This window comes from Anoplopoma fimbria, chromosome 8, assembly GCF_027596085.1.
Source record: "Anoplopoma fimbria isolate UVic2021 breed Golden Eagle Sablefish chromosome 8, Afim_UVic_2022, whole genome shotgun sequence".
Taxonomy (NCBI): Eukaryota; Metazoa; Chordata; class Actinopteri; order Perciformes; family Anoplopomatidae; genus Anoplopoma; species Anoplopoma fimbria.
The window spans coordinates 21118394-21129595 of record NC_072456.1 but is presented as its reverse complement, the minus strand read 5'-3'; the positions used below and the strand labels follow the sequence as shown (position 1 = coordinate 21129595).

The following is an 11202-nucleotide window of genomic DNA, read 5'->3' as shown; positions in this document are numbered from 1 at the left end:
CTCTCTTATTCCTCGTTCTAAGCTCATGTAATGAATCACTAATCACTCGGTCCCTGACGAGCATCCCCGGCCTATTATCTCTTAATTACCCCATTCAGGAGGCATAGACGCAGGCCAGCAGGGGGCGTGCTGTCAGACAAATATTTAAAAAAAAATATACATGATGCTAATCAATAAGTTTGTGCTCCGTGGTGTTAAATTTCAAAAGCCTGAACTTTGTTGTGTGTGGATGAGAGTGTATTTACTGCAAGGTGTTGAATTATGTATGTCCCCGAGTTTCTGTTCATATACCTGAGAGGTCTAGCGAGACTTTGAAAGCCCCCCGGCTGTGCTGGTTTATGTACATAGAGCCAGAACAAACTGGCTTGTTCTCAATCTCTGCTCGACTCTCTGACCGCCGGGCTCCAAATGGTCCTCCTGTGGAGCATTCGGGCTGTGGCATAAAATGGAGCCTCTAACTCACACTCGAGTCATTTGCAGATGCAACACTTGGGATTTGAAGCGAGTTGCCACAGAGCAAAGATAGAAATTGGAATTGGCAGCAGACATGAAATGGGGTCAGGGGATTTGTCCTCTGAAACACACACACACACACACACACACACACACACACACACACACACACACACACACACACACACACACACACACACACAGAACATGTGAGTTACAGGGTCCTTTTACTTTACTAGGGGGGTCTGTTCAAACAATGGTGTCGCAGATGAACGGTAGCTCACACAGTCTCAGAAACAGACTTAGAATAAAAAGCCTAATTTGTAGCTGTCATTCAATGTCTTTTGAAGAATTCCCACACATAAAATTAAAAAGGATTCTTGCTGGGTCATCTTGAAGGTAAATGTGGTTTGGACACAGGTCGGGGTCACACAGTCGGTGTGATGGAGCAGATTTTCTAAGCAGTTTGTGAGGAGGGAAAGGAAAAATTCCCATACTCCCTTTTCCCTGTCTGAGAAAAGAGTAAAGAATAGGTTCAAGATCACACAGTTGTCGCTTGTTTACGTCAACCCAGAAAACCAAGAACAATTTTTTATAGCTTCCAAAACTGACAGGTGCCCCCTGCCAAGTCCTCTTAATAGTTAAGGTTTTTGAATTTAATCTTGCTAATTTCGACATATCCCTCTAAGGATCTTAAAGCTTAACTTCAGAAAAGAAAAAAGACCCTGTACGGCCCAGTTTGGGATCCTGGTGTCCGTTTTTTGTCAATCCTTTAGTGAAAGCCTGTCAAAAATGGTTAGCTTCTCCAGTGAAACTACTTCTTTGCATCTTAGCTCCCGGTCTTGCCCTGTGTCTGCACAATTTCTTTCTATCCTCTTGTTTCTCTCCTTTTGTTTAGATAAAGCGAGGGATTAGGAAAGATTTGCCCCCATAAAGTAGTGGTTTGATGGGCTTTTATCCCACCATGTTGCTAAAGCTGTGTAGCCCCTGGATTAGGCCCTGACAATAGGAACCCTTGTGCTGGGCCGCAGCCTGAGGGGCACAACCAAAGACCGGCTCTGAGAAAGAGGGAGGAAACAAACCTGCCAACCTCGATATGTCAAGTCTGCTAGAGAAACCCGGGCTGCATGCATGGTGCGCCGTCTCAACAGGATCATACAAGGAGAAACAATAGTGAAAGTGAATTACTGAGTTCTGTGTCTCTGTCCCAATAATTACACTCTTACATGACAACACCAGTTTCTTCCAATGTGCTGATGTGAAAAGTTGTATATGCATTTTTAAAGTGGAACTCAGAGTCGGTTTACAGATCTTGGGGAAGTATAATTGCATTTTTGAAAAAAGTTGTAGAAATACTTTTTTGTCTGTTACATGTCCTCAAGTGATGTCCTTTAAGTCAGCATCAGTTGCATAGACTGTGTGTAAGAAGTCGTCATAGTAAGTGACGTCACCCATTGGTTTGTGTTCTGCTGTTTTGAAGCCTTGAGTTTGGCATTTTCGCCATCTTGGTTTTTTGGAACCAGAAGTGACACGAGAGGGTGGAGCTAAGTAACCGAACGCGCTGATAAAGACATTTTAATGTTAGTTAACTAACATGAACTGACGAAAAACATGGAAAACAAACCGGACATCGTCATGGTAGCGAGCTATAAATCACAAGGTAGCCATACTCAAGAGCATACCCTGTTTTATGGTCTATTTTACTCTAAATTGGACTATAATTTACGAAATGAACATCATGCTGTATTGAAGAAGAATAGAAACGATTCAGAACATAAACTCATGTTTACAAATCAAGTGAGAAGTAGAGTCATTCCCTTTATACAATTAGACTTGTTTTTGAAACCGGAGGAGTCGCCTCCTGCTGGCTATTAGAAAGAATGCAAGTTTAAAGCACTTCTGCATTGACTTCCCTGTTCAGAACCAAACTTTCTGAAGAGGCTGAAAACATGAAGGTTAAAAATGTAAAAAAAAAAAAAACTGTGTGTGGAGAAGTACGCCCAACAGACCACCTCATCTCTGCTTAAGGCTAGCAGCTCAAGGCTACATTAGCATTACACAGTTGCATCTGCAACTGAAATGTCAGCTGTTCAGGCTCCAGCTGCTAAAACTGTCCATAGTGAGTCTGACAGTGTTATAGGAGTAAATGCTAAATCAGTTGTCACCCTAATAAATAGACTTCATCATTTACCTTTGGTTATAAAGATTGATGTCTTAAGTTTTGTGTTTTAAATAGATGTCCACCATATGAATGTGAGATTGATGATAAGTGATATCTGAGAACAGAAAAAAAGAGACTGTGGAGCCAGAGATTTGTCCATTTCAATCAGGTTTCCAACACATATGCGGAAAAGTCTTAAAGTTGAATGCCCGGCTCATACGCAGCTGGAAGATCGCTATTGGCAAGTTGCTTTGTTACTCCAGTCACACAAGTCCCATGGAAGCAGTCAATTCTAAACCATACATCAAAATGATTAATTTCACCCAAATGAGCACAAGCTAACCTTGACTAAGAGCATGTGCAGGCCAGAGCTGCTGGATTGAAACCTAATATATTCATGAAGTTAAAGAAAACCTAATGATAAAAGGTAATGGGCTCTGAAGGCTGAAGGCATCAACTTTCTCCTCGATTCGATGAAAAATGCCACTTGGAAATATTGGGAGCCATTTGAGGGGTAAAATTACAAACATTCATGCGTTATAAACCTGATTAAAAACTGAACATGATTTATAAATCGCTGCAGCTTTCTCGGCTGAGCTTTGATTCAGGCAGCCAAAGTCCTGATGCAGGGATAAAAAGTTTTGATATTCAGAGAGCAGGCGGGAGGATGATTGAGAGCAAAGACGATAACTCAGATCTGAGGAGAGGCTTTAACACGATAAAGCCTGAACACAGCCAGAGTGCAGAGAACAATGAGTGCAGCAATGAAATCCGCAGAAATCTGAGATGAATTTGGGGTTTAGAAAGTTAGCCTGCAGCGAGAGGTGCTGAGATCCTGAAGGTGATCAGGATGAGGGAGCCGAGTGAAAACTGGAAATAAAGAGATGGGTAAATTATCATCATGATTAGGCCTCAAAACCACCAATACTGCTCTGCAAAACAAAACATCTGGAACTACTGTTTAAGCTTTTTAAAGTCAAAAGAACTTCAAAGATTACTCGATTAATCGATTTACATTAAATGATTCACAGCTATTTTTAAAATGAATTAATGGTTTACATTTTTCTAGCAAATATACCCAAACCGTGCTTCTCTCTGTTTTAATTGATTATCTTCAGATTTTGGACTGTTGGTCTGACAAAACAAGATATTTGTTGATTTCACCATCAGCTTTTACAAGTTTTGGTGGATATTTTTCAGTATTTTCTGCCATTTTATAAAAAAAAAAAGATATGGAAATATGAAATGTAGCTGTGTAGATTAAAAATCCTGCAACATAATATACACTTCATTTATCAATAAAACGTTTGTCCAGATGGTGTAAAACATCTCAGCTCATTCCATAAAGGGCTGAATACACAAAACAACTTTAAAATGTAAGAATTTGTCCTTTAAAAATAACCGAGACTAAATCAGGCATTACAACTTCAAGTAAACAATTCAGAATACGTTTAAATCATTGTGAATTTATTCTTTTACAATGATTATACACCAGTTTGAGAATGTATTTATAATTAGTTCTGAAAATGAATATGTATGATAAAAAAAAAAAGTCCTAATTCTATTATTAAAAATTGAGAATCTATGTAAACCGAGTGATGGTGCGTTTACTGTCCACTCCAGCTGCTGCTCCGCTGGCCTAACACCAGTCTGGTAGCGGCCCTCTTGACACTGCGACATTAAAGCCCTCTACTCGGCCATGCTGGACATCAGCCCGCGTTAAGTTCCCTACAAAAGCTGATTTGAGGAAGAGCAGCTGAGAGGAATTCCTTCTCGCTTTAATTGCTTTAGAAACGCTTCTCACAAAGAGACACTGGCCAGATTTACCTCCAGTTTAAGTTCTTATTTCCATCGGTTCACAAGTTAATCCGATTTTTTTTTTCTCCTCTGTGCCTTAATGGCCTGCACTTAAAAAAAAAAAAAAAAAAAAAAAAAACATGCGGTGGAAATAATAATAATAATAATAATAATAATAATAATAATAAAAAATAATAATTATTGATGGCTGTATTTAGCTCACTTCTTTTTTCATAATAATAAAAAAACATCCACATCCACACACTGATAAACCACCTGTTGCGTAAAAAAAAAAAAAAAAAAAAAAAAAAAAACGTCCACTAAACTCATTCATTGCATTTTGTTGTTTTCATATTTAGGATTTTCACAGTTATTTAAAAAAAAAAAAAAAAAAAAAAGCCAATAAAAAACAGATAGAAGAATAAATAAAATACTTGAACTCTTTAAAGTGAACTTCAAAGAGGATCAGGCTGTTTGTCAGGAGTCTAAAGTTCCTGCAATTGAATGCGGCCAAAGATCAAATTGAGTTTAAGGATTTTACCCCCCCCCCCCCCCTCACCCCCTCACCCAGCCCCCAGCCCCCCCTCCCCCTTTCTCTCACCCTCTCTAGGAGAAAATTCAACCAAAAATATGCAAGCTTTACATTAAAAGGCTACTTCTCGCTGCCCTTAATTCCAGCCTAAACGCTTTTTTCTTCGGGAGTAGAAATCTTTTCTAAAAAAAAAACCTTGGAAGAAGAGAGGGGGGCATTATTGTTTTAATCCTCTTACCAGCAGTCATTTTAAGACATTTTTTTGGAGGGTGAAATGGCGTCTTGTCTACCCAATCCCAACCTAAATCCCTCGGGGCCGGGGAGCTGCTGGAGGCGGCCGTGTGCAGCCCAGCCTGCACCCCTCCACCTCCGCCGCAGTCCCACCAAACACGCAGTCAAACCGAGGCAGCAGGGAAATAAAATTAAAGCCCGGAATTAACCTGAAAGTCACCGTGCACAAGTCACTGCCAACGAGCGGTGCAGGCCTTTACTTATACTATTTGCATATCATTTAATTAAGAACTGTGTTATAGATCCCCTTTTTTTTTTCGGCTGAATTCAAGCATTCTTTAGTTAAAGTTTCATTTTTTTTTTTGAAAAGCTCACTATTCCTATACTGAAGATCTGATGAAGCACATATTTACTTTGAGGAGGAATCTTCTGGTTATTTTATGTTTCTTGTCTTTTTTGTTTATTTTAGTGTCGTGACATTTATAATGGTTATTTAGGATTAGAATTAAAACAAACATTATAAGCCTTAACCTAGAAATGCCTAAACCTAGAAATGTCCATAAGTGTTTATTAGCCTTTTAATGATAATATGAAATCAATTTTAAATTGGTTAGAAGAATTGGAACCTAATTCTAGGATTTTGTGTTAAATATTTGTAAAGAAATATGTTTTAAATAATAATAATAAAAAGCAGTCTGCCCTTTGACCTCAGCTTCAGCTCATTTTAGCAGCACCTTAAAACCTGAGATATTAAAAATATGAAGTAATAAAAAAAAAAGAGACTGTTTTGAATACCTTAAATTACATCTTGTCTTGCTGAGTTTTTGTTCAAATCATCTCTAAAGTTTTAAGATAATTCGCTATTTAGGTCACTCTGCATCCTTTACCAAAAAAAAAACATAAACATTATCATTATTATCACCTCAGAAAATAACAGCAATGGGCTTAATAATAGAATAATTGCCAATATTGGCAGAAAAAATTCTTGCATAGAAAATAAAATCCCCAACAAATGTATCTTTTTTTTTCCTTCCAAAACAACAACAGAAAAGTCGGCACCTCACATGCAGAAAAATCATCTCTGAAGTGAGGAGTAATGTGGAGGAGGAGGAGGAGGAGGAGGAGGAGGAGGAGGAGGAAAGCGTCGTGATTGGCGCAGAGCAGGAGCGTGCGCGCGCCCCTGTGACCCCTCCCGGAGCGCCTTAAAGGCCGGTGGATGGCAGCTCAGCATCCTTCCACAGCCGCAGAGAGGAGAGCCGCACCGAGCCGGGACAGTCTCAGGATATCAGAGTGACCAGAGACATGAGAAACCCAACAACAGCCTGCGGATTTTTAGAGAAGAAGAAGATCTGAGGGGAAACTATTGGACTGCCGGTGGAGATATTTCTCTTCAGACACACAGAACAGAGAGGTAAGAAGTTTACAGCATCCAAGTTGGCCATGTTCGTATTTGTGATTAGATCTGTAGCCGTACAACTCTTGCTTTAGATAGCTTCCTTCTTTTCTTTTTACTTGCAAATGTTTGTGTGCAATATTGCGCATTTTTGGGGGTTTTTTTCCAAATTCCATAAAGTCTTGTACAAAAGTGCAGTCCGTCGATCTCCCGAGGACCCCAACAAAACTAGTGATACAATAACAATGTCACTTTCTTTTGCTCAATTAATCGATTAAATGTGTAGGCTGTAACTGATCAAAGTGATCAATTACACTGACAGGTATAAGTCTGTAAATTCCACTATTTTCCTTGACAAATAGGCCAATATTAAAAAAAAATTGTGGACCTTTCAACGTTGTTTAAGAAAGTTCTGTTCGGTGCTTGTTTTTTTGTCACAGGTTGTTAATTGACGAGGCTTTGTGTTAATTATCCTCATTAATTCCCTGCGTCGTCTAAGTTTACTGGCTGCTGCTGAGTTGACGCCATGCACACAGAGCTCCGGCCCAGAGGCGATCTCCACTAAATGCTTTATAACTCATAAATCCACGGCAATTTGCATAATTAGGCTTAAATCAGAGCCCGAGGCTATGTGACATTGTCCTGAAAGAACAGCATGTATGTTGAATTTATAAGCTGCAGATTAAAAAAAAAAAATCGAACAGAATACATGAATGCAGCCAGAGGCAGATTTAGTAAAAAAAATAATGCATTGAAATTGTCACATGAAAAAAAATAATTATTGCATTAGTCACACACACACACACACACACACACACTGACCCATCTTTCACGTGTCAGGCTTGATGATAAATGAATAGCTTTGTATGGTGGAGACCTATTTGCTCTCACAGTAGACAGGAGCACAGTCACGCATCTCCGTCAGCCTCCGGGCGTCCAGACTGACCTGGGACCAGCCACAGACCGAAATAAACGGCCCCTCCGCTGGAGTCAAACTCTGAGTAGCAAAGTAAATATGTTGTCTCTAATTCAGTCCAATCTGCGGACCATTAACGACCTCTTCATGTCATTTCAATTAAAATGCTTCACGCTGCACATTTAGTTTGGTTGTAGATGGTGAAATAAGACACGTTTATTTTCATTGGCCTGATGTTGTTTTGTGTGGACGGAGAAAATGTCAGTCAAATATTTTAGCCTCCTAAATAATAATTTAGATATTATTATTATTATTATTATAATGGTTTTCATAATTATTATTATTATAACTATTATTATTACGATTATTATTATATGATACAGTGGAGAACTTTATTTTTGTACATTTACTCATCACGACTATGGACCACTATGAACTATTATTAGCACGGATTTAATGTTTCCTAAAATGAGCATGTTGAAACAATAATAACAACAAAAACAACAACAAAGAACCATATTATAAAGCAAAATAATGCAAAAAGTAGACACGCTACAAATGTTATGTACTTTTTACATTTTATTTGAATGAATAGTGAATAATGAATAGTGAATAATGAATAATGAAAAGTGTTTAATATATATTGTATTTTTAATTGCTGAATGGAACTGACTCTCTTCATATTCTGCACACCTCTGTCGACTCTCTTTAAACTAAATCTTTTGCGCTGTGGATTCATAAAACACATACTTTTTTCTTTGATCAAATGGTAACTGTTACTGTATGTAAAACATTTTAAACCAAGATCATTTATTTTTCCTGAAGGCTTTAAATGCAGCTTAAGTGGACAAACCAACCTTGGGCAAAAAAAACATTGTTTCCTTCAATGTTCCTTTTTCTTTTTCTTAAATATAATCTAACTGGATCTAACATTAATGCTCTCAGCTAAATTCTTCATCTCTTTGAAACCAGTGGAAGTCACCCGTAGTTATCTGCTTAGTTATCTTTAATACAATAAAGGACTTTTTTTTTCCTCAGGGGCACAGACTTTAATGCTTGTATTTCACCTGTTGCCATATCAATTAGTCAGCATACAAAACAACGTGACTACTGGATGTAGTGCTTCTAAATAGCTCTTCAACCAGAGAACAGACTGGTTTGTTTAAAGAGGCCTGGCACTCACAGCAGTCCTTTCTCTCTGCAGACAGCTCGCCAGCCATGCAGCACTACGGGGTGAACGGCTACTCTCTCCACGCCATGAATTCACTGAGCGCCATGTACAACCTACACCAGCAGGCGGCGCAACAGGCCCAGCACGCCCCTGACTACCGGCCCTCAGTGCACGCCCTCACTCTTGCAGAGAGACTAGCTGGTAAGAATCCGTTGCTCATTTTGTTGTTCAATTTCACCCAATGCCATTCAAGATCCCCATCTGTTTTGCATGAACACAACTTTAATGTGTGTCGCTCCCTGGGGTGATTAGATGACCTTTGACCTGTACCTCAATTAAACTGGTCCTGTTTCTTATTTCTCAACGGCTGCACATTTCAAGACATTATCCTTGAGGCCCGGTATGGCTCTCAGCACCGAAAGCAGCGGCGCAGTCGGACGGCCTTCACCGCCCAGCAGCTGGAGGCCCTGGAGAAAACTTTCCAGAAGACCCACTACCCCGATGTGGTGATGCGAGAGCGTCTGGCCATGTGCACCAACCTGCCCGAGGCCCGCGTTCAGGTAAAAAAAAGCATCCATCCTCCTGTGTACTGCTTGCCTGTTGCTCTTTGAGATGCTCAGCTGTGAACAAACTGCAGTAATTTGCTGTGGCTGAAGTTGTCCACGTTATGTTACTTATATAGTCTTTGAATCAAGCCCTGATCTGTCTGTGCATCCATCTTCCAGGTCTGGTTCAAGAACCGTCGGGCCAAGTTTCGCAAGAAGCAGCGCAGCCTGCAGAAGGAGCAGCTCCAGAAACAGAAGGAGGCGTCCGGAGCTGCGGAGGGCTCTACAGAGGACTCCAAGACTGACCTCAACACCACAACCAACACCAACACCACCACCACCACCACCACCCAAGTTCCCGAGGCCCGCACTCCTCCCCCTCCTTCCTCCTCCTCATCCTGTCACTCAGAGACAGAGAGGCAGGCGGCCACGCGGCCCCAGCCCGGAGAGATGAGCGTGGAAGTCAACGTCACCTCCCCGAGCCTTCGGACAGCGAGTCAGCAGCGGAGGATAATGCTGACAGAGAGGAGGACGAGATGAGAGGGGAGACCGGGGTGAAGAGCAGGGAGGAGACGCATGGGGAGGGGGGAGCGCAGCCTGGGAGCAGCTCCCCATCCTGCAAACAGCTGAGCCCCACATCAGGTAAGAATATCGCTGCCTGTTTTCTTTTATATTCCGATTATATGTCATATTAATGAATCCAATCACATTCATGTACAAGATATTTTTAATGAATTGGTTTGAAAAGCACACAATTCATTTGAAAACAGGATGAACACACAAATTTACACAATACATGTCAGTGTGCGTTGAAACATATTAAAGTCCTCCTCCCTTCCCGTCTCTCAGACTCCCCCCTGAGCTCCCCCACCATGCCGTCCTCCAGCAGCGTGACCGGCGGTTTGACGCAGAGCAACTCCTACGCGTCGTCTCCTCTCAGCCTCTTCCGGCTGCAGGAGCAGTTTCGCCAGCACATGGCGGCCACCAACAACATGGTGCACTACCCGTCCTTTGAAATGAGCCCGCCGTCCTCTCTGCCCTACCTGGGCATGAACGTCAACATGCCGTCCCCGCTGAGCTCGCTGCCCTGCCAGTCCTACTACCAGACCCTGTCGCAGGCCCAGCAGGTGTGGAACAGCCCGCTGCTGCAGGCGGCTCCAGGCGGCCTCCCCGGAAGCCTCAACAGCAAGACCACCAGCATAGAGAACCTCCGTCTGAGGGCCAAGCAGCACGCAGCCTCGCTGGGATTGGACACGCTCCCCAACTGAAGTTCGGTCTGCTCAGTCTAAGTGTTCGCCCTCTAGTCAGGGCCGTACCTATGAATTATGGGCCTTGTCCATTGGAGATGACTCTGGGCCTCACTTTCCTATTGACCCCTTATCACTCATCAGCAGTATCCGTCCAAAACACAGAGATATCGCCAAAAAATCTAAGATTTAAATTTAAAGCTACTGGCTGCTACCCAATTGGCTATAATAACAATAATTCTCAAGTCGTCTGTTCAAATCTTCCCACATTTCAAATTTGTGCTTGCATCATGTTATTTTACTGAACAACTGAAATGCTGATGTTTTGCTTGCAGCTTTCTAGATTCAAATAATTTCCAATAAACCCAAATTCAAAACCAGAGAAGTGTGACAAACAGTTTAAAGACATATTTAAGAGCAGGCATTTAAGGCTCCCTCCCTCAGTTTGGAGCCCAGATTGTCGACGCATCATTCCCCTTCACCTCATCGTCACCATGTGGGCATGCGGCTCACAGCTGAGAGCACAACAGGACATGAAAAACAGCTCTGGACTCAATGAACTTATATAAAAAAAGAAACTGGACTGCAGTTTTGACTGAACAGTACTTTTTGCCTGTGGATCTCTGCTTGTATTTGACTCCTCCTGTTCACCAACACAAGCCAACTCCACTAATGCTGACTGCTCACTATGATTTCAGCCTCCTCTGTAAAGTCAGGGAAGAACGTTTTGAACTACGAACTGATTCCAGGACACAT

At 41.4% G+C, this 11202-nt stretch overlaps 1 protein-coding gene across 1 annotated transcript; it reads left to right on the top strand.

Moving 5' to 3' along the window:
* Positions 1–8701: 8701 nt before the first annotated feature.
* LOC129095087 (diencephalon/mesencephalon homeobox protein 1-A-like) lies at positions 8702–10467 on the top strand. Its single transcript, XM_054603462.1, is given in 5 exon segments — positions 8702–8855; positions 9036–9214; positions 9380–9671; positions 9674–9841; positions 10049–10467. Coding segments are annotated over 5 exon segments (1212 nt in total).
* The last annotated feature ends 735 nt before the right edge of the window (positions 10468–11202 follow it).